The 24343-nt window shown below is 37.5% G+C and overlaps 2 protein-coding genes across 2 annotated transcripts; both read right to left on the bottom strand.

Annotated features, from left to right (window-relative positions):
• Positions 1–5866: 5866 nt before the first annotated feature.
• Positions 5867–10432, bottom strand: LOC122043441 (hydroxyproline O-galactosyltransferase GALT2-like). Its single transcript, XM_042604041.1, has 7 exons — positions 9430–10432; positions 8421–8653; positions 7956–8246; positions 6917–7045; positions 6643–6816; positions 6359–6466; positions 5867–6275 (listed from the first exon to the last, which is right to left on the bottom strand). The coding sequence occupies exons 1-7, from the start codon at positions 10301–10303 to the stop codon at positions 6069–6071; spliced, it is 2016 nt and encodes a 671-aa protein (XP_042459975.1). The 5' UTR covers positions 10304–10432; the 3' UTR covers positions 5867–6068.
• A 1202-nt stretch (positions 10433–11634) lies between these two features.
• LOC122044304 (187-kDa microtubule-associated protein AIR9-like) lies at positions 11635–24016 on the bottom strand. The gene is made up of 11 exons (XM_042604811.1): positions 23983–24016; positions 23612–23790; positions 21932–22040; positions 15609–15747; positions 15353–15534; positions 14747–14902; positions 14030–14161; positions 12951–13009; positions 12476–12508; positions 12266–12397; positions 11635–12086 (listed from the first exon to the last, which is right to left on the bottom strand). The coding sequence occupies exons 1-11, from the start codon at positions 24014–24016 to the stop codon at positions 11910–11912; spliced, it is 1332 nt and encodes a 443-aa protein (XP_042460745.1). The 3' UTR covers positions 11635–11909.
• Positions 24017–24343: the final 327 nt, after the last annotated feature.

Here is a 24343-nt window from a genome sequence, read left to right as displayed (position 1 = left end):
ACCCTTTAAATAACAAGAACAAAATATAAACATTCATCTGCCAAATATGCCTTAACAATGGTTGTCTCTGGTCGTGCTCGGTTTCTAACAAAATGTTTAAGTTTACCAAGATATCTTTCTATCGGATACGCCCATCGATAATGTATCGGCCTGACTACTCTTGCCTCGTATGCTAAATGTACCACCAAATGCACCATTATTGTGAAAAAAAGATGGTGGAACAAGTCTTTCCAACTCACACAAAGCCAATATAACCCCTTCTTCAACTATAACTCATCTTCTCTTAAGGACTTTCAACACACTGCTTTAAAATATTTAAACAAAATAATTAATGGAGCAACTACTTTTTTTGACAACACTTGACAAAGAGCAATTGGAAAGAAATATTTCATAATGATATGGCAATCATAACTTTTTAAACTCATAATTCTACCATGTCCAACATCAACATACTTGAAATATCAGATGACATACCATCAGAGACACGAATATCTTTAAGAACCGAACAAAATACTTTCTTCTCGGGTTTACTCAAAGAATAACAAGCAGTTGGAAAATAATATGCATCATCCAGTTATTTTTGTAGCCATAATTTTTTCATAATGCCTAAAATTTTCAAATATATGTGCGCGACAACATTATCTTTACTCTTGGTCGGATCATTTAAAAGTGTGCCAAGGATATTGTCACAAACATTTTTTTCAATATGCATGAGATTCAAATTATATCTGATCAAATTAAACTCCCAATAAGGAAGAGTAAAAAATATACTTCTTTTTCACTACATTTGTTCAATTGACCCCGATATTATTCGTATAGTTGGCTTCGATGCATTACTCTTGCCATATAGGACATTTTTGTTTAGAGTCATTTTAAGAACATCATATCTAGACAACGGAGACAGATCTAACTCACGTAGCTCTAGCTTGCCATAACTCATCATTGTTCGAATTTTTGCATCTGGAGATAAGAAGCAACGGTGCCCTCTGAATAACCACGTCTTGCCATTCTTTAGGTACACCGCATCTGTCTTATCAGCACATGTTGGGCATGCATTCTTTGCGCATGTGTTCCATCCAGACAAATATCCCAAACCAAGAAAATCAGTGACTGTCCAAAGTAATGCAGCACACATTTGAAACATTTCTTTGTTACAAACATCATATGTTAGTATCTCATTTTCCCATAAATCTTTTAGCTCAACCACTAAAGGTTGTTAGTACACATCAATATCATTTCTAGGTGTTTTTGAGCCTAGAATTACGGTGGATAAAATAATTGAATGAGGTTTCATGGATTCCCAAGGTGGTAAATTGTAAGACATCAAGACAATAGGCCAAGTACTGTGTCACACTTTGATTTTTAAACGGATTAAAACCATCAGCAGCAAGTCCTAATCATACATTTCGAGGATCAGATACAAAGTCACAATGTCATTCATCAAATGCCTTCCATGCTTGTGAATCAACTGTATGCCTTAGAATTCCATCCAAACCCCGTTTCTTAAAATGTCATTACATTTTTTCATCTGTCTTAGATGACATAATAATTGTTGTAATCTTGGGTTTAAAGCAAAATACCAAAATATCTTGGTTGGAGTCTTCACCAAAAGACTTTTTTTCCCCACCTTGCAAGCTTGTTCATTCTTGCCCCCCCCCCCCCCCCAAAATAAATCATGCAATCATTTGGACAATCATGTATTTTTTTAATATCGAAGTCCTAGTTTAGAAATTAATTTTTTAGTCTCGTAAAAAATTTAAGTACTTGTGCTTCAGATGAAAGTGCTCAACGACGAAACTCCAATAATGTCATGAATGATTTTATCATTCCATTTCCCACTTACTTTCAACTTAAATAACTCAACAAGGAACGTCAATTTTAAAAATTCAACATCCAACATATAGTGGTTGTTTAGAATCATCTAACAATCGACAAAAATCTTCTACATTAGAGTCATACCCCATATGACGTGTTGATGCACCAACGTAGTTCTCATTATTCATAAACGATTCTTAAGGAATCCCAAGTGCTTCACGTATCATGTCTTGTATCATAGGTTTATGATTAGTCATACTAGAAAGCTCCTTAGAAGAAGTCGGAAGATCGTTGCTTATACTGTCATGAGATTGTATAATGAGTTTTTCTCTATGAAAACCCCAAATACGATAATATCGTAAAATACCATTTATCAACAGATGTTCATGTATTATCTGACTATCATGATTCAATGAGTTTGTGCATTTACGACAAGGACACAATTTTGTGGCTTCATCATTTGTGTCATCAAATGTGTAACGTAGAAAAGTATAGGACTCCTACTTGATATTCAAGACTACCATGGGGATAGTCCATCCAAGCCTTCTCCATTCAAACCTATTAAATTATTTTTACTAATTCAAATGCATATATTTATATAATAATGACTGCAGCAAACATTAAATGAGATAATAAAGTAAAATCATACAAAGAATTTTAAATATCTACACTAAACTAATCGAGTACAATAATTTATAAACTTTATTGGATGCAATATAATTCCACTCAAATCAATTAATATCACATTCTTTATTGTTTCTAAACTAACTAAATTATCCCCAACATTGTCCACAAAAAGATATTTTTCGTTTAATAAATATGTTTGAGGTCTACAATAAGTTTTAGATAGAACATGTATATTCTACTATATATGTGCTATAAAATAGATTTCTCAACCTCGAAAACAATTTTGTACGTTCAATTTCAAAATTTTGGAAACTATCAATTAGGGATTAACTTATGATCCCAGCACAAGCCGTCCTAATTCGATGGAGGAAAAAGAAGAAAAAGGAGGATAAGTGGAGGAGGAAGGCTTATGATGAGTGATTACTGGTGATGATGTCGCTTGCTCTGCTCTCCTTCGAGTCACGTTGCCCACACAAAGGCTGTCGCACACTACTTCTGAGAAAGCGAACGGTAGAATCACATTCCTCATGCGAGAGAATAGCCAGCCTGGCTCTCATTAATTCAGTATACAATTTAATTAATGGAAAATCTATTTCAATATATATCAAAATTTTAGTTAGTTTTAAAACATTCTCAAATTCATTTAGCGTATTTGTATATTTTATTTCAAAATGAGAACTTTATTAGTTATTTCATTAATTAAAATATGTGATGATGACTTATTATGATGATAATGATCATGCGCAAGTATTAGCGTTGCATGTATTTATTTTATAAATTTTTGATAAAGATAAAAAATGAAATTATTAATAAATTTTGAAATTATTTTAAAATTAAAAAAAATATTAACATAATTTAATTTTAGATTTTATCAAATTAATTGAGAATTTATTAATAAAGACCCGTATTCTTAATTAAATAGTAAAAAAAGCAATTGTGATCATCATCAACTTGGAATTTAATTATTAGCAATGGCACCAAACATGTATCAAAGTACCTTAATATAAAATTGTAAATCACATCTTCATACCTTAATATAAAATTGTAAATCACATCTTCAGAAACCAAACTGTGAATCACATCTATTAAATAATTTTTAATGAAATTAGAAGATGGATTCCATAAGTATTACTTGTACAAGTGAGTTAATTTCTGATGATAGAGAAGCCAACAACGATGCGGAACTTGGATTGTTATTATTTTTTTAAGGATCTCGATTGGAATGTTGGATTTTTAAGGAACAAGGAGAAGGATTCATGATCAGTTGCTTGTATGTAGGGTGTAGGGTTAAAAATTGGAGAAATTTGGATATTAACAATAAGCAAAAGACGCTATGTTAAAAAAAATATATGTGAGTTTGTATATGACGTTTTATTGACCACTTTAAAAAGTCTAATTAAATGTTGCCAAACATAAAATTGAATCGGTTTATCTTAAATTTTATGACGTTTAGAGCGGTTTTAAATAATACTATAATTAATTAGCTTGATCAATTTTCCAACCACTTCTATTACTCCTACCTTTTACAAGTGATTTCATTTAACTGCACTAGCCTGCTATATGTATTTAGAGCGGTTAAACAAACACTCTTGGAAGACAGATCCTAAAACATTATTTTTTTAAGTAAAGTATCGTTCTCGATGAATGAATCAACATTCCGAGGATTGTTGGAATGATCGATCATATTTTCATTGTACCTGTAATGGTAGAGTCGCACTACCGCAGTCACAGATGGAAGTCGTCGCATCATTCCAAGCATCACAATCGACATTCCTCCCATCTCGACCAGTGAAAAAGAAGAAGAATGAGATCGAAAGAATCGGAGAAATAAAGAAAATGAGATCTGAGTGACCGAAAGAAAGGAGAAATATATATACCTCCAGTCCAATGTGACCGCATATCACAGCGCTCAAATCCTAGTTATAGTATTAAAATTTAAAATTAAAGTAAAGAAAATATGACATAATTAAAAATTTACCCACATATTTCAAGCTCCATCTCGCATAATAATTCAGGCTTAAATGTAAATAAGATTACTAATTCAAAATATTTTTTTTACAAATATAATTAATAAATAAATAAATGAGATTACTAATAACAAATCTTGTCCATTCTCTAGGGTCAAGGATGGGCATGATAACATCTATGGCGTCGATAGCGCCGATGGAGATGACTCCAAGGAACAACGGTGTTGGTTGCTACGGATGAGTAAAAGTTCGGTTAAATCGAATAAAACGATATCGAACTTAAAAATTCAATTCGATTTATTCAGAAATTCATTTTTTCAAAAAATCATTTAATTTAGTTAATTTGATTCGGGTTTGGTTTGAATTTTCTTATTCGGTTAAATCGAATAGATCGAATATTTGAACCAAATCAAATTTTTAGAGTTTAAATTTTAGACCGAACCAAAATTTTATTATGCTAAATCGAATTTTTAGAAAAAAAATAATTTATTCAATTAAATTTTATTAAAAATTTAATTCGATTGAGTCGGTTTTTAAAATAGAATAAATGGACTCAAAATGGCCGAATAAAAAAATTACTGATTATTAAACAACAACAGAAATCAAGAAATTCAAAAGAGTTTTTTTCTTTAGTTTTTTTTTTAAAAAAAAATCTTGTATCCTAGCTATCTGATTAATTTTGAAAATAATCCGACTCCACCGAATTTCTAAAGGGCCAAGGTAAATCGGTTAGAGCAAATAAATACGATGGATGATCTAATATAACGAGTAATTTAAATTCCCCATATACATGATTGAGTTTTGAATGTTTATTGTCTAGGGAGTCCTACCACGCACATTTAATATCTGTTGAAGTGATATAATAATCATTATTATTTTGAATAAATAATATTTTTATTTTAAGTAATTAAAATTTTGGTAAAATATGTTAATTTTTACCAAATAAAGATTGATAATATAATTAATTAATTAATATCTTGGTAAATATGTCTGTTATTATCAAGATAAATGTAGATAAGATAATTATTTAACTATTATATTGACCAAATAATTTTGAGTAATCAGTATTTTTTTATTTTATTAAATTTTACTTTTTCCTTTTTTTAATCTCTTATTTAATATGGCAAAATCACAAAAGAGGTATTCATATTTAGAAATTACTAAGGGCAGTAGAACCTATTGCCTCGAAAATGATTAGAGAGTGGCCATATTTGACATATTGGCCCTTTAGAAATAGAATAAATGGGGCTCAAAAGTGATCCAATAAAAAATGACTGATTATTAAACAGACTAGTAGTCTAACAAGTGCTGAAAAGGGAAGAAAATGTTCTGGACAAAGGCCATCCAACTCAACGAAGTGATCTCGATGAGGTGAGCTAAATGAGGAAGTTGGGTGAATCTTCAACAAAGCCCTTTTCCCTTCGCGAGGGAGAACCACAAGGGATGAAATTGTATCCTTCAACGGTATAAACTGATTTGGAGGCTCTTTTAATCGATAAAAAATGGATATACACTACTCGTAGTAATTGTGATAGCAGGGGGTTATACAATAGCTAGGGTTATACTAGCCAAACCAGCTATTAGGTGAGACGAAATTTAACTACCAAAATTCAAGCCTCAGCTCGCATTCGCATGTTGGTTGGTCGATCGATGGGTGACTTATCTGAAGTTGCAACACTGAGCTACACCGCGGGAGAGTTTCTCCCACAAGCACAGCATCTGCCGAGGCGATTGGTAATGCGCTGTGTAATAGTTCTCAATGCATCCATATTGGCAGAATCTCCAGCTGTGAGAGTATTGAATGTATGTTGTGGTGTTCAATTCTTCGACCCACATGCCCATGCTCACATCTTCCATCTTGAATAGCTGTCAATGGTAAGTGTTAGGCGAAACATTAGCAAAGGTGTTCAAAGTATCGGAATTCTAGAGACTCGAGTCGTCAAACTTACTCTTAAGCTTTGATTAGCATGTTGAGATACGACAAATCGGGCAATGTCGTTTGAAATGATGTATCCAGGTCCATTAGCATATGGAGGATATACCTCTTCTGGCCATTCCTGCAATGCATAATCAGAATCGCTTGAGTTGATTCGATTTCAATAACTTTTAGACGACATTTTGACAGTGGACTTTTTCAGTAAAACACGCGCGCGCACACACACAAAGAGAACATACTGCACAAATATTGGCAATGAAGGGGAAAGAAGTAATTACAGATATTCAGTTCGCTTACCTCAAATGTAACTGCCCATTTTCCACTTCGAAGTGGTCTATGCAAGATGTTTAGGTTACCCATGTAAAGAGATGCATGAGGAGCAACCCCTTTAAGTCTTCTCACGATGACATCCACCCTAACGAATGTATCGTCATCACATTTCATGATATATCGTGTTGTCAAATTCTGGACCTACACGACGAGGATAGATGAATTAAAACTTTATAATATATAGCATCTTCTACGCAAACTCGATACATGATGTTATAAAGAGAGAAGGGTTTCAACTTACTCCAAACTCACAAATTGCTATTGTTTTTAGAACCACTAAATCATAGTGGTCCATAAATGGCAAAATCACAACATCTCCAAAATACTCAGCTTCTTTCTTCAATGCTGCATTTACCTCCTTCCTTGGACTCTGATGATGCAATTTTCCATACAAGGTATCAGAAAAAAATTATTTTAAAAAAATATACAAGATCAATAATCCTTGTCAAAACAATGATGCATCATTCATAAATGTGTTTTTAGTTGGATAAGTCGAGCAACTGAAGAACGCAATCGCTCCAAAAAGGAATGGGCTTAACATAGTGAAATTCCTCTTTTAGTAGATCTCTATTCGTTGGTGACTAAAAACTTCACCAATTTCTATACAACAACAATGTCTGTAATGTATATAACATCTAGTTGTCATAGATCCTATGAGGTGGTTTTGAACTCTTATGAGAAATGATCATGAAACACTTATTTGTAATACATTAAAATTAAAGAGCAATGAAACATGTGATGAACTGCTAGAGATCAATGACAAATATTATGATGAAAGACCTCATTTCTTCTGAGAAAATGACGGGCATAACAAAATTTGCTAGAAAGTACTGAGCAAAAAGTGCAGAGCCTAACTGAGATTAATATAGTCAATTCTGAATCAACAGGTTCAAAGAAGAAATAAACAAAGAAAAGTAAAATGAGGAAACCATAATGCTTGAATTTGGTACAAGAAGCTGCCATTTAATTAAGTGACAAGCCTATAGAATCTTACACAACAGAACAATTTTCATTTATTTAAACACACTTAGTTGAGGCTTCAGCAGAATCTTAAGGAAAACAATGGAAGGGTAGAGCCATATTATTGGTTTGTATCTCTTGTACACATTATAGTTTGGAATGCAATGTTAAGAAAGTACATTTAACCATTTTCTCAGCCTCTTAGTAGAATAGTAGGTGAAAGCAAAATTGTCTAAACGACGATTAGTTCACTTGTATAAGGTTAGATTGAGAGTGTATTTCAAAAGCATGCACAAATTCTGAGGAAAGCAACAACTTACCAGTGCAACAAAGAAGCGGGCTACCACAGTTGATGTTCTTATTGCAGGATATTGCATCCAGGTTTTCCTTATAGCCATACGTTCAGAAAAGTGATTTGATGCTGACAATATACCAATGAAAAGTTCAACAGAGCTTTGTAGCAATGGAGGGGCCTTCCATCTCTCTGACATAACTAATACTTGTTGAACAGAGAAGCTAGGATGAATAGTTGGAAGAGAAGTTGCATATACTGAGTGCACGTCAACGTCTCCCTTAGCTGTTAAACCAGTTGCATCTTCGAGGGCAAATCCCTGTTACCAGTACACACAAGATGGATAAATCTCATAAATAGAATGCACTAGAGGAATTGATCCAATTCAAGAAACAAGCATATTTGCAGCGCTAGTTCCTTCAAATCTTGTGCCAAAATTACAAGTGGAAATAATAACTTCAAAGATAAAAGAAGAAAGACCAGAGGTGCATACCGTCCTATATGGGAAAGAAGAAATATGTCGGCCACCAACATAAATATGGTATCCTTCAATCCCAGCCTGAATTGTTAGAACAAAAAGCTTACCCTCTGTGAATGGGAAAGGCCATCTCATTTCTGGCTTCTTCGCACGTCCAATGAATCTCTTCAACCATGAAATTGTTTTTGGTTCTTTCAGGTTAGTAATATCCTCATGCTCCCAACTTTCACATTTGACAAAATCATCGACTACAAAACAATAAGTGAGCATTGCAGATCTTAGCCAAAAGAAATAAGGAGTATGCCTAACCACAACAATATTTAGAAAGTGCAACATGACATGAATCATGGACTGAGTTATAGCAATGACAAACAAAGGTATGTTTTTTTTCCAAAATGTAAAGTATCATAAATGCTGATTGTAACAACACTAGAGGAATTATAATCTTTAAGGACTACTATAATTTTCCACAGGAGGACGTGCAGGATCTTAAATTGTCAGTGCTTAGACACTGTGCGTGATTGTAGTAAGAAATCATGGTTAATAGTAACTTTTGATAACATCCTCAACAAATAAATCATAACTTTGGAGGGAAAGATGAAAATTTCATACTTGTGTTATTAACCAAATCAACACCAAACATCATAACTAGAAAACAATAATACAATGTCCTTTCATGGCAAAATTAACTAGTCATAGTCCTCTGACTTAGAAACTCAAAACATTTAAGTTGAAGAAAAATAAAATACTATAAGCACAGAACAAACAAAATGCTGGAAAATACCCATATGAATATGAACCAAAAAAACAAAGTTTTGGACAGGTAAAACTGTATCAGGTGTGAAGCTATATCTGATAAAATCATTCAATAACTCTCTTAGTGAATCATTAAAAGGAAAGGAAGCTCACAACAGAAAATATATTCTTGTGCAGGCAAAAGTGCATCTCACAAGATGACTCGATACCGCCAAAATAATCGTATCATTGTAAAACAGAGAGCAAGATACAAGCTATAAAGCATTACCAGTTTCATCATCGTCCTTATAAGCATCGCCATTGCAGCGATGTGCTCTTCCCCACTGCATACGGTAGCAGGTATTGTGCTCAATGACCGGCTTTTCACTCCAGTCACCCTTCAGCCTCGGATTGAAATGAAGAATCTTGGGCGGGTCTTCATTTTCCACTGACTTGAGCCCCAGAAGCTCTACCATGAACTGGGACACCAGGACAGTTCCATTCTCTTCTCCTGGTCGCCCGAGCTGAGACACATACTCTTTATGGGCGGTGTGCGGCGTGCCCACCACCGTGAACGACGATCCCACCGCCAACCCGCAGGGGAGAAACAGCACCTGCTCGCTGCTCGCCGCGTCCACATCTCCACTCATCGACATCGACGGTGGGCAAGAAGATGCCGGGTTACCTTCAATTACGGCGGTGTTTTTCAAGCCATCGCTGGGGTGGTAGTTATCAGCCTCCTCCCAAGCCTTGAGTCCCACCGCCCACGCTTCCTGCGCCATTCTTTCCAACTCCGAGAAATTCCCTCTTCGCTGCCGACCCCTGCCCCGCATGTACTGCCGCATCACTCCACCGCTGATACGACCATACCCTTCGCGAATCGCCTGGTCGGAGCCGCGGTAGAGGGCATCGTGTTCTAGTGGCTTCCGAGGGGCGTCCAAGTTCCGGCCATCCTCCAACTTCCGTTCTTGAGCGGCGCCGAGGTAGGACGAGCCATGCAGTCCACTCCTGACATCATCTAGCGGAAGTTCTAGGCCGACGTCTAGGAAAAGGCGAAACTTGAACGCGATGAAGAGGAAGTAGAGCAGGGCGGCGGCAAGGACGAAGAGCAAGAACTTCCGGCGCCGAGTGAGGAGGGAGTCCCTGCTCTTGCTCCGCTTCATCGCTGGCGCCGGAAGCGGGGAGGTGATCGGATCTAGAGCGCCGCTACCATGGATTCCGCCGGAGAAGGGATTTGGAATCGGATTCGAAGGGCAAAGAAAGGAAAGGAGGCGAAATGGAAAAGGACGGAACACAAGAAGATTAATTAAAGGGAGGGGATGGATTAAGCGGTTATATTAGTCTTTAATTATGCAATTAAGGTGGGGGGTTTTAAGTTTTTTCAGAAACTATAACGTCTAAGTTTTTTTAAAAAAAAAGATTCTCTACAATCTTTTATTGTCAAAATAAAATAATTTTAAAAACTGATATTTATAAAAAATTTAAAAAAACGTTTTAGAAAATATTTTTAAAATACAAAAGTAAAAATTTTGCACACAAATTCAGGATTTATATCTAAGCATATTTTTTTATATATTTTTTAATTTTTAGAAAAATTTAATCTCACGAACGAATAAATAAATAAATATACCACCTCATCGTCACACGTATACCCACCTCCACCTGAATTATCAACACGTGGGTCCCACGTGATTTTCTCACCAATTAATAGGGAGGTAGATTGTGGCCGAATGAACTGGAATGGAGTCGTTTATTTTAATTAGGTTCATCAATTAAGTGAGATTAATTATAGTTTGGTGTTAATTAACAGGCTAATCGCAGTCAGCAGGTAAGGGGCATTTTCGTAATTTATGCAATCACCGTCTCATGTGAGTTATGTATTATAGTTTGTTGTTAATTAACGGGCTAATCGCAGTTAGCAGGTAAGGGGCATTTTCGTAATTTTTGCAATCACTATCTCATGTGAGTTCTGTTGGCGGGAAAGTAGTTCAAAAGAGAGATGGAAGACGAAAGTAGCCGCGAGTCGCAGGCGAGGAAAATGGGAGACAAATGCTAAGGTGCGCGAAGTTTCACATGCTACTCATGTTGAATGTAGAGGAGACAAACATAATGCTAAGGTGCACCAAGTTTCACATGCTACTCATGTTGAATGTCGAGGAGACAAACATGTTCTAGTTCAAAAGAAGGCGAACGCAATGAGGCGAGGAAAATGGGAGACAAATGCTAAGGTACGCGAAGTTTCACATGCTACTCATGTTGAATGTAGAGGAGACAAACATGTTCTAGTTCAAAAGAGGGTGAACGCAACGAGGCATGTCATATGGATTTCACAAACTTGGAACGACTAGCATGATCCAAGCCACATATCACTTGAAGAAATTGCTCACTACAAACCAATTCACTATCAATGGCCGAGCTATGTTTGCCGCAACTATCCAATTGAAAAAGTCGGGTACACATTAAGTTGATCGATGCACAACCGATACGAAACTAATTATAGTTTTCAAATGGCATAATTCATTTAAAATCTTCACGAACATGATCTTCCATTGCTAGACATTCTATATACACACATCATTAGCAAAAGCAAGTTCTTGCTAAAGAAAACACATCCCTTGGATCGAAGCACCCACAGACAAATAGATCAATCATACACAAGATCCAAACCCTACAGCTAAAATCACAATGCCAATGGATGCTCACAACCCGCAACAACCTTAGGCAACAAGATCACCACCGTACGATGAAATTAGTTTGAGGCCGCGACAATCAAGTTTCTATCTTCAGAAGTGAATTTAGGGAAGTGCTGTTGAATCGCTGGGCGAAGCCTCTTATCACGAGGACAATGATATCACACGAGTGTTTAGTTTGCACCATCAAATCCATTTCATTGTCGCTGTCTACTACAATCTTGAATCGGTGCGGGTCGTTCCGGTATAGCTCAACCTACAAAAGAATGATGAGATTGTAAACCATAAACAGAAGTGTGTTCATCATTTGCTTAGTTTAACATACAGTCAATTATCAGTTCTAGTAGGGTAAATAATCCAGAAACTTGACTCGTATCAATGAGTTTGCACAGGCATTGCTAAAACGTGCCGTCAACTTTGCCGTAGAGAACTTACATGAAAAGGAGGGGCATAGGTTCCACGAATTTCGGTATTCGGAAATGAAGTCTTAGAACCAGGTTTAACAACTTTGACCCTTTTTCTGTTGACTTCTAGAATTCTTCTTTCAAGATTTCCTGCACCTGGAGCCTGTGAGTGACAATTTGATGAAAGAACAGTTAGCCAAGGAAGATGATCATTAGTAGGGCTCTAGAAGTGAGCAATTACCTCCTTTGCAGGCCTGTCTTTCTCACAAAGTACCTGTTTCGAGTAGACATGAAGCAAGTCAACTTCAAACAAAGCAAAATGTCCACAAAACAGATTCGTAATGTGCGAATTGCAGTACTTGAAAGTTGTTTGAGATGCCTTTTACATGTATGCTGAAGATTATTTTTATAAAGGAAAAAATGAAACAGGCAAGTCAAAAAATCTGCCTTTTTTGTATCACTTCTCCAAAAACAAATCTCTAAGCAAGTCATACCATGACTTGAGAAGTATTGCTGATCGCATCATGGAAAATGAACCAAGCAAGGCATCTTGCAGTGTTTTCTCATGTTTTTTCCATTGCTTAGTTAATTGTTATGAACAGTTAATTCAGAACTCAATCTGCTATTGTGCCAAATGATTGCATGCAACGTATTAATTGAGAAAACAATTGAGGGAAATAAGACAATTTTCAGGAGTGAAATATGACACTCAGTACCTCAAATTTCACAGATCCTAGTTCCAGTTTCTGCTTCACTTCTTTATAAATATCAGGCTCTGCAAATGGAAAGAGATTATTTCAGCATATGATGAGAATAGCAACTTGGCCAGAATTGAACGCTCTTGTCATTCCCAGAAGAAAAGCTTATTGTTGTTGTTTTACATATTAAAAGAATCAAAAAAAGATTATGATAATATCGATGGGTTTGTGTATAGAATAAATAAGTTATAGAAAAAAGATACCTCAAATCACATATTAAGGTCTGATGCTGGATGTTAGAAACAAGACTCCAGTGTCCCACAAGCAATAATTGCATGTAAAGAAAGGTTCAACTTCCACAGGATCAAAGGATATTATTTTTTGAATCTCCTATCAGATTCACTTTGATCCTCGTCTGATTCCTTCCCAATTCATCTCTCAGATATTTTCTCAATTTGCCATGATAAACAATCATCTACATATTTTCTATTTGTGTTAACATTAACATCACAGGCATAAGAGAGCAAGTCATTTTCAGTTCATTGGGAGATCAGCTTGCAAATCATAGTAGTTGATCTACAGCTAAAAGCGCATTATCATTTGTCTCATCCATCTTTCCCATGACTGGAGTGTACCTAATTAGTGTTGGGTCCATCTGAAATTTTGTTCCTTCAACCCTAATTGCGTATTGTTCATCGTGTTCGGACATCATTGTGTTTCGACATCATAGTAGTGACAATACTAAGGATACAGTTGATTTTCTTTTAGAGGCAATTTGGTGAAAGTGTAAATGATGCAAAGTAGTGACGATAGTAAGGATCAAAGTTACCTCTACTGGTCATTAATTGAACAATCTCCAAGTCATTTATTCTCAATACGAGAAATGCAGACAACAAATGCAAAATGGACATGTTGAGCAGCTAACCATAATCGGCATGTTAGTAATCGAAGTATGAGCAATAAAATAAAAGAACATTTATGCTGAAATTTAAATAGCAAATGCATAATTGACATGCTGAGAGACTAACTGTAATTGACACTAGTTAGTATGGGCAATGAAATAAAAAGATGTTTCTATTGAACTGCACAAGGCGTACCAACTGAAATTGGATCTGTTGATGCTGAAACAGGTTGTCCCTCGACTCCGTCCTCCCTTACCGGGGTATAAACTGCTACCAGCCTGTATCCTACATCATCAACATTGGCCTCGTACATCCTACTTGTCTCCCCTGTATTGAGGGATGCTCAAATGAAAAAGATGATTAAAGAAAAACTAAAATAAAAATAAAGAATATTTCAGCAGCATTGCAAACAACACCTACTGCTACGCTTGCACTCGAATGTCACAAAACAAGGACCAATACTCCATAATCTTCTCGTAAACTAAGAAGAATTACAACATAGTACTCGTCTTCCACAGAGGGAAACAACTTTGGAAAATCCCATAAGCATTTAATCCTCAACAATTCCAGATATATATAAAGTTTGTAGACATTTTTTCACACAACTGGTTGAGTAGCTGGTGGAATCAAATTGAATATTCAACAATTCTGTAACTGGACGATTCAAATCATTACTAGTTGAACCAAATCAAATAAAAAAACAATTAAAATAGTCAAATAATTTTAAATTCCTTTCGAAAAATATTAGTGCAAATATTTCACTTGGCTAAAGATGTTCTCTTCCTAACATTTTTCATTGACCCAATACAACATAATAAACAGAAGTTATGTTTCATAAAATAATTTTCAATGAAACAAACAGATCCTTGAAAAGAGGGAACTCAATTATTTTCTTTAGTATATTTGGTTTACCTGGTATGGAGATTAAATCAGGACTTCCAACCATTGATCTAAGCCACTGGATTCTGCTCTTGCCTTCTTTACCCCCACTATAAATACCTCGAACAGCATATAAATTTGTGTGGTAGCCTCTTCCTTCAATTTCCAGCTTATCAATCTTGGGTATCCCTAGAAACAGCAAAGTAGTGCTCATGTAGCAGAAATAACATTATTTCATTTTGTTGAAATAAATTTAGTTACAATGAGGAATAAGCAGATGATCAAGAGTTTTTGAATGTCATATTCAAAATCTAAATAGTAATAAATCTGCCAATAAAAGAATAATATTTTTTCCTGACAGTGCTTAAAACAAGTATGAAATACAATTGAACAAAACTATGGGTTAATGAAAATATATAAATTAACTCATCTCAGAAATTTATTTGCCATCTGAGGTACTATTCCCAGATCACTTGGCATCAAAACTGAAGTCATGGCATATGAGCTACAAGCAATCACTTTAATAGTGCAAGGTCAAAGGCAGCAGCATAATAGATTCAGGCATCATTGTATACGCATATCAAATTTGAAGGCAATTTTTCTGTCAGTTTTAATAAACGCCAAGAGTAAAAAAGACACCTGGTGATATAGAAGACGTTTGTGCTGAAACAGTATTGCTTGTTCTTCCAAACACATCTGTGATGGTGCATTCACATTTCAAACTTCGGCCTATATCCTCAAACCGCACCTTATATGAGCAAGACACCTGAGATACAAGTGGTTCAAAGGACCTCTGCTCTCTATCTCCATTTGAATAAAACCTGTTATCAAGTTATTAGTTAACAATCTTGTGGATCAATTTGTAAAATGCAAATAATTTGAACCGGAATTATACCATTGATATTTAATCTCTTTCTTGTACTTGTTCCAGATATGATGCTGAATGTCACTTTTAGGAATTACTTCAACAGCTGTAAGTATTTCTCCTTCAACTTCTTTCCCTCTAAAACAAAGTGCTTCAATTTTTGGTTCCTCTGCCAGAAAGAAATAATGTGCTTATTAATAGTTGAAGATGAGCATACAATCAGCATTAAAATATCAGAATAGAAACAATTTAAGTTTTGCATGTCCTAAACATAATACAAATTTAATAAAACAAGTACAATAGTGCACTTTCCATTTGTAACCTGATCTGAAATGGAAAGATGCCTTAACTTTAAAACAAACAAAAGTGAAGCTGATGCACAGCGTATTATGATTAAGCAAAGGGATCAATATATCTAAACAACTACAAGCTGCATGGGATAAAATTGTTGCTTGGACCTCTGGCATATCAAAAGCCCACATAGGTTGAGATAGAATCCACAAGAATATAATGTGCAGGTTTAAAATAGACCAATCAAAGCTAACTGTAGAATAAGATGACAGAAGCAGCAACTTTCTTATAGAATTACAACAATTTCAATCTATGATTTATAGTTGTTGTGAGAAACAAGGGTAGATAAGTCTTTTTATCTTTTGTAAATAAGTTGATGCTGCTTAGGGTTGTGTGGTTATATAAACGATGTATTTCTCCTGAAATAGGAATGATTTAAAAATCTCTTTATTACAACATGGTATCAGAGCCAAGTTCCGATCTTGGGACCTGTGGGTTATGGGCCCACCACGCTTCCGCTGCACTTCCCCTTTCCTTGTCGTTCTTGGCTGCTACTGCTTTCTCTCTACCGCGTTAAGGGCTCGATCAACTGCACTTCCCCTTTCCTCTTCTCTTCAGCCTAGTCTGCTGCCGCCGCCCTTCCAGAAAAAGAAACATATTTTTTTTTGTGATCTTAATGGCGGACAACGCTAGCGAATCCTCTGGGATTTCTGTGAACCATATGTCTTCTTCAGGACAGATACAACCAGTTTTCACAATGACAGGCACTGGAGGATCCGGTCTTCAGATCGTATCAGAAAAATTGTCTGAAACAAATTATGCATCATGGGCAGTTGCTGTTGAACTTTATGTCGAAGGCCATGATAAACTTGATATTCTTCATGGCACTAAAGTAAAATCAGATGAGAAGGATCCTAGCTTTCACACTCTGTTAATTCTGATAAACTTGATCGGCGTTAAACATGATAAACTTGGCGGCGTGACAATATTCAATTAATGACTTGGATACTTAACTCTGTTAATTCTGGCATCAAACAAGTCATTCTTCATAACAAAACGGCGTACGACATGTGGAAGACACTAGAGCAGATGTATGGACGTCGACATGATATGCTGCGTACCTATCATATCAGCAGTCAAATTTTCAAACTTGAACAAGGTTCTATGTCCGTCACCAATTATTTTGCTACTCTGAAGGGGCTGTGGGATGAGTTTGACTACTACCGGATGGAAAATTGGAGTTCCACGGATGATCATCGGAGATATTTAAAGCTTCTGGAAAAAGACAGAATTATTAAATTTTTAGATGGCCTTACTGCAGAGTTCGAAAATTTAAAAGGGCAAATCCTTGGTCTTGATCCTACTCCCTCTCTAGAACAGGTTTACTATAAAATTCTAAGTGAAGAAGGTAGAAAAAGGACCATGAACAACAAGGGGATTTCCGCTGTAGGCCCTCCGATCGGGGAGACCTCTGTCTTTATTGGTTCTGCAAACAAGTTCCGACCTGGGGGAACTAAAAGACAAGGGGACAGATTTTGTCGGCACTGCAAGAGGACTAATCATGATTCAGATTTCTGTTGGGAAAAATATCCAGAAAAGAAACCTGAAAAATTTAAGCACAACGCTAAGAAGGCTCCTAATAGTAGTAATATTGCTGTCCAAAAGATAGAAAATAAAGAGCCTATCGGTTCCTCTGTGTTTTCTACCACTGGATTGTCTTCTACTGATATTGTTAATCTCCAGCATCTTCTCTCTCGGCTTCAGGCTTCATCTTCGGCCTCTACTCCTGCAGACTCTACTCCCTCTCAGGCGCACATAGGTATTCGTGGTCTGGGATTAAGTGTTACTGGTCCCAGCTTTTACAGCCCCTGGGTCATTGATTCAGAAGCTACGGATCACATGACAAATGCCGCTAACTCCTTTATTTCTTACTCTTTATCCTCTGGGCAGGAGAAAGCGATCATTGCAGATGGAACCAAAGCCACTGTTGCTGGCAAAGGTTCCATAAAACTTACAGATCATTTTTTCCTATCCTCTGCACTTCATGTTCCTTCCGTCTCTATTAATTTACTTTCTGTTAGTAGCATTACTAAACAACTACACTGCTCCGTAACCTTTTTCCCTGATCATTGTGTCTTCCAGGATCTCGAGACCAAGCAGACGATTGGGACTGGCCGTGAAGTAGGGGGTCTTTATTATTATCAGCTTGAAACAACATCTGCTCTGAAATCTGCAGCCAAGTGTTTAGAAACTAAGCATCAAGAAATTCTTTTGTGGCATTCTCGGTTGGGACATTTGTCTTTTCAGTCTTTGAAAATTTTATTTCCTAGTCTTTTCTTTTCTGTTTCTCTTCAGTCATTTCAATGTGAAATCTGTCAGTTGTCCAAACATTGTAGAACACATTTTTCTGAGTCTTTAAAGAAGAGTTTATCTCCATTTGATCTTGTTCATTCGGATGTGTGGGGGCCCTCTCCTGTGACTTCTTAGGATGGCTATCGATATTTTCTCTCCTTTATTGATGACTACACCCACTGTACATGGTTTTATTTGATGAAAACCAGGGACGAAGTTCCTCGTCTTATTCAAAATTTTTGTAGAATGGTTGAAACCCAATTTAACTCAAAGGTGAAGATTCTTCGTTCTGACAATACCTGTGAGTACTTTGCCCAGTCTCTAAATACTTTTCTTGAGGATTTGGGAATTCTTCATGAGTCATCATGTCCCTACACACCACAACAAAATGGAGTGGCCGAGAGAAAGAATCGTCATATTCTTGAAACAGCCCGTGCACTTTTATTTCAACGTCACTTACCCAAATATTTCTGGGCTGATGCTGTTCTTGCAGCCGCTTATCTCATCAATCGATTGCCATCTAAAGGTCTCGGGAACCGGTGTCCTCTCACTATTCTTCATCCTGGTGTAGAGTTGTTCTCCTTTACACCTCGGGTTTTTGGTTCTCTTTGTTTTATTCATGTTCTTGGTCCCAAGTCCTCTAAACTTGATCCTCGTTCTATACGAGGAGTTTTTATAGGATATTCTACTTGCCAGAAATGCTACAAGTGTTTTGATCCTATTACTAGGACGAGATATATTTTGAAGGATGTTACTTTCTTTGAGTCTGAGTCCTATTATTCTCCTCAGTCTCATCCGGGGGAGAATATTACCTCTTCCTTTGTACCTCAAGTGGTTCCTCAAGTGATTTCTTCTCCTATTCCACTGGATGTCATAGAAAATAGAAAAGATGCCCCACCACTGGGAAAAGATGCTCCGTCACTGGGAGCACAGTCTTCACCAGATATTATTACTTACAAATGACAAAGACGCAAGCAAGAACCTACTATTGATCGGCTAGTTGAATCGGATGCTCTGGCTCCTGATCCTGTGAAGCAGTTATCCTCATCAGTTGAGTCAACCGCACCTCTAAATATGAATGAGCTGAACCTTCCGGTTGCTGTTAGAAAAGGTGTCAGGTCATGTACTCAACATCCTATCTCCAACTACGTTTCATATTCTCGTTTGTCTCCTTCATATCATGCATTTGCTTCACAGTTATCAAATCATGCTATACCTTCTTCCTATTATGAGGCTGTAAGGGATTCAAGGTGGCAGGAAGCAATGAACGACGAAATGGAGGCTCTTAACAGAAATGGTACTTGGGAATTAGTTGATCCCCCGAAGGGGAAGAACTTGGTTGGTTCTAAATGGGTCTGTGCTATCAAGTATAACTCAGAGGGTGAAGTGATTAGATATAAAGCCAGACTTGTTGCCAAGGGATTTACCCAAACATATGGGGTAGATTACTTGGAAACTTTCGCATCAGTTGCAAAGCTGAACTCTGTCAGGGTAATTCTTTCTCTTGCTGCTCAATATGATTGGCCTCTATTTCAGTTAGATGTCAAAAACGCCTTCTTGAATGGTGACCTTTGTGAAGAAGTATACATGTTGCCACCTCCTGGAATTGAAACAAAAGGAAAGGTTTGCAAGCTAAGAAAAGCTTTGTATGGGCTTAAACAATCTCCCAGAGCATGGTTTGATAGGTTTTGCAAAGTCATGATTTTGTTTGGCTTTAAACAAGGGAATGCTGATCATACACTCTTTATAAAAAGGAAAGGGGACAGCACTACCATTCTTTTGGTTTATGTTGATGATATGATAGTTACAGGTGATGATGAGGTAGAAATCCAGACTCTTAAGTCCAAGTTAACATCAAAATTTGAAATTAAAGATCTTGGGTCATTGAAGTACTTCCTGGGCATTGAAGTTGCTTGATCAAAAAAAGGGATCTATGTGTGTCAGAGAAAATATGTGTTGGATTTACTCAAGGAGACAGGGAAGTTGGGTTCTCGGCCAGCGTCTACTCCTATAGAAGTAAATCATGATCTTACTACTTCTAGTGGGGAAGATCTTACAAGTCTGGAAAAGGGAACGTATCAAAGGCTGGTTGGAAAATTACTCTATTTATCTATGACTAGGCCTGACATCACCTATGCTGTTAGTGTGGTAAGTCAGTACATGCATGCTCCTAAGACTATCCACATGAAGGCCATTGACAGGATTTTAAGGTACTTGAAATCATGTCCTGGAAAAGGCTTGCTGTTTAAAGGAGGTGGTGATCTGAAGGTGGAATGCTATTCTGATGCAGACTGGGCTGGTTCTCGAGATGATAGAAGGTCCGCTTCTGGCTATTGCACTTTTTTGGGAGGAAACTTGGTAACTTGGAGGAGTAAGAAACAAAATGTTTGTGCACGGTCCAGTGCTGAAGCAGAATATCGAGCCATGGCACATGGTCTTGCAGAGATGTTGTGGTTGAGTTTTCTGTTGACAGACATAGGATTAAAGGTTGAATTACCTCTCAAGCTGTATTGCGACAACAAGGCAGCAATCAATATTGCAAATAATCCAGTAAACCAGACTAAACACATTGAGATTGATCGTCACTTTATTCAGGAGAGACTTGATTCTGGAGAGCTATGTCTGTCTTATGTTAAGTCTGAGGACCAACTTGCTGATATGTTTACAAAAGCTATACCCCAAGCTGTGTTCGACTCTTCTCTTAGCAAGTTAAACATGTTTGATATATATGTTCAACTTGAGGGGGAGTGTTGTGAGAAACAACGGTAGATAAGTCTTTTTATCTTTTGTAAATAAGTTGATGTTGCTTAGGGTTGTGTGGTTATGCTGCTTAGGGTTGTGTGGTTATATAAACGATGTATTTCTCCTGAAATAGGAATGATTTAAAAATCTCTTTATTACAACAATAGTTAAGTAAACAACGTGGTTAACTTATACCATACCATATATTGGGTGCTTCCCTAACAGGTTTAGCTTTTACAACTATTAGATCAACCTATAAACAAGCATAGACTAATTGAAGGTCATTAACCATCCACAATATGATTGTTCATGCAAAGCCCATAAATTTTGGTTTGCACACTCCAGCAATTTGGTTCAGAGTTTCATTTTAGTTTGGCTTGACCATGATGAGATGTCAAACCATGAATCAGCAAATAGAATGGTTATTGAGCAACTTAAGCTCCTTGGGCAAAAGGAAGGCTGCTAGCAACATTACCAATTTTCAGCAAATTGAAAACTTAATACAACTTTGAAGCCAATAAAATAGAAAAATTTATATGCGAAAAGATTATGTTTATTTCACAATTTTACAGTTATAACCATGATATCACAAAAACGGAAATTCATTTTATGCTACACCAACTCCATTTTCAAAATTCATTTCTTGGAAAGTGCAGGAAATTATTGATAACATCCCAAATTCTGAGCCTAAAAAAGAAAAAGATTCAGCATTGTGTTAGTACTAGCCAAGTAGTAAAAAAGTGTACCATGAGCATGGTTCTGAACTGTATTTCTCAGGCTAGATGGTCACTTGTAAATGATGTGAATCACTAGTAGAGTTTAATTGAGAGAAAAGGATCCATGCAGGGACACTAAATAGTTGGGATACATGACTTGAATAATGAGAATTGATTGGGAAGTCAGCTGAGCATATGAATTCACTAAATAGTTGGAAACTGTATTTGCACCATAGACATGACATAACATACCTGGAAGAATAATATCAGAGGGTTCTGATAGCTTGAGCTCTCCCACAAGTGCATCAGACCGAACAGGAGTATAGCTGCCAAGCAACTTTTTAGGATCAATATTCAAAGATCAGATTGTCTATTCCCGGAGTACTCCACTAAGGTACATCGAGAACACACTCGAAGTAAAAAAAAACTATATTGCTGCTAAATATATTAGATTTTTTTTCCCACTATTCTCAAACAAGTTCATTGCATGCTTTCAATTTGTAGCATGAACTCAGAACAAAATGCTATAACCTTATTTATACATCTTGGCCACAACAAATGAATTTTTGACACACCCCTAACGGTTGTACTTATAATCTGCCCTTATGGTCAAGCTATTACATACCCTTCAGTCGAGCCTTTTCTAACACATCTAAATCTCTCAGCAACAGTCGTGAATGAAGGAAGACCTGTCTTTATGATCAACTGAAAATCTTGGTTTGTGCCGTTTTACAAATAAGTCAACTAGACTACGAGCAATTTATATACCCAATTCACTCAGTTCAAATTAGTCAACTTAACATATTTTGACAAATATACATATATAGTACCATTAGTTTCAATTTCCACAAGTGCCAAAAGATGAAGTTTTAGCTATCTACTATGTGATCACAATTGAAGAACAATAAACAACCAAATGCAAAAAGGAAAAAAGTAAAATGCTTGCACGGATTACTATGTCGATCATGCCACCATTTACCATCAGAAGCGTTTACAAGAGGGGCATGCACTTATTGCGCCTAATCAAATTGATGGAATGATTAGATAGTAAGGTACCTATTCATCATAGGTTAAAAAGGCATATATGTATTCCAATTTTTCAAGACACCAAGCACATGTCATGAATAGATTTTGCAACCAAATGAGCTGCTCTCTTTTCAAGTGGGTCACAGAGCATCCGGGTCCTTAATCGTTGCTCCGACCCGGATCTCCACCTTCATGTGGTCCATATCATTGATGGCTGTTGCTTCAGTGGTCGCCATGTCTGGATCTCCTTGTCTCGTTGTTTAATCATTGTTTCAAGCCGAGCGACCTTGCTCGCGGACCGGTGACTCGTTCCGCTCGACCTAGTGATTTTGGCCTTCTCCAGCGGCAGCCGGCGTCCCGGTGTTTTTGTTTCTTGATTCCTCCTCCTCGCCAATCGATCGCTAATGGCGATCTGCTCCACCGATTCTGCTGCAAACACGGCGGGTTAAAAACTTCAAATAGGAGAGAAAGAAGGAAGGGGCCATACCCGTAGTTGATTGAAGGTTCTTGTCGCCGAGTCAATTTGGCTATCGACTCGAGCATCTATCCAAGCTTGTGCGAGGACCCGTGGGTGATCATCTGCTCGGAAATACCGGCGATCGGCAGCCCATGTCGCCTCCAAGGGAGGCGCAGGATTTAAGTAGATTCCGCTCGGCCGCCTCCGAGATGGCCCACCAGCGAAGAGGAGGGTAGCTCGCCTAAACGCTGAGACGTCTCGAGTCCTCGAGGCCGGACGGGCGGAACTTCCGTAATGGCCCAGAATCTGAGGGGATTCTCGGCGGAACTGTCCTGACAGACCGGGCGCACCCACACCCCGCCGGTTGTGGCTCATCAAGTGTAGGCAAAACGATTCCGTCGCGGCTTTCCGAGTAAGAAGCGCATCATCGGCCAGCGGGCCTCACTCACTTCACTTCCATGTTCAGATTGCCGTGGCCTCACTGTGAGGGCGGGCCCTCGGCTTCGTTGGCGTCCCCGCCGCGGGTCACCGAGCCGAGCCCCGCTCGCGGCCTTGCTCGCGACCGCCTCAATCTGAGCGGCTTTCAGTTTGAGCTTCTCGGTAGCTCTGGCTCTCCACATGACCTCAGCTGCAGAAGCAGAGAATAAATCAGTTAGAACAAAATAAAGGGGGAGATAGGGAAGCTTACTCATGCTACAAGGCAGATCGGCTGGTGCAGAAGACAAGCCGAATATATGCATTACTCCTGGGAGAAGCATCTTGTCAATGTGATAGCGCTGACCTACTAGCCGTTCGGCTGCATGGAGATAGTCTGCGTCACCTCTAAACTTGCCGAGTTCCGGTTGCGCAGGCATAGCTGTCTGCCACTTAGTGCGGAAAGTAGGCCGCTCGGGAAAACGAATATAGAAAAAATGCTCCTTCCAGTGTTTGTTGGAGCTCGGCATATTATCGAAAAGGACGAAGCCTATCCTAGATTGGAAAACAAAGGTACCCCACTCGGCTTGCTTGGGATAGTAGAAGTAGTGGAAGATTTTCGGGTTTAAGGGAATGCCGTTCAGTTTGAACAAAACTATCACTCCGCTCAGCAATCTAATAGAATTGGGAACTACTTGGCCGAGCGGAATGCGGAAATAGTTGCAAACTTCTAAGAAAAACTTGTGAGGAGGAAAACGTAGGCCGGC

Source organism: Zingiber officinale, chromosome 2A (genome assembly GCF_018446385.1).
Source record: "Zingiber officinale cultivar Zhangliang chromosome 2A, Zo_v1.1, whole genome shotgun sequence".
In the NCBI taxonomy this organism is placed as follows: domain Eukaryota; kingdom Viridiplantae; phylum Streptophyta; class Magnoliopsida; order Zingiberales; family Zingiberaceae; genus Zingiber; species Zingiber officinale.
The sequence above is the reverse complement of the archived record's forward strand: the minus strand, read 5'-3'. Positions and strand labels throughout refer to the sequence as shown.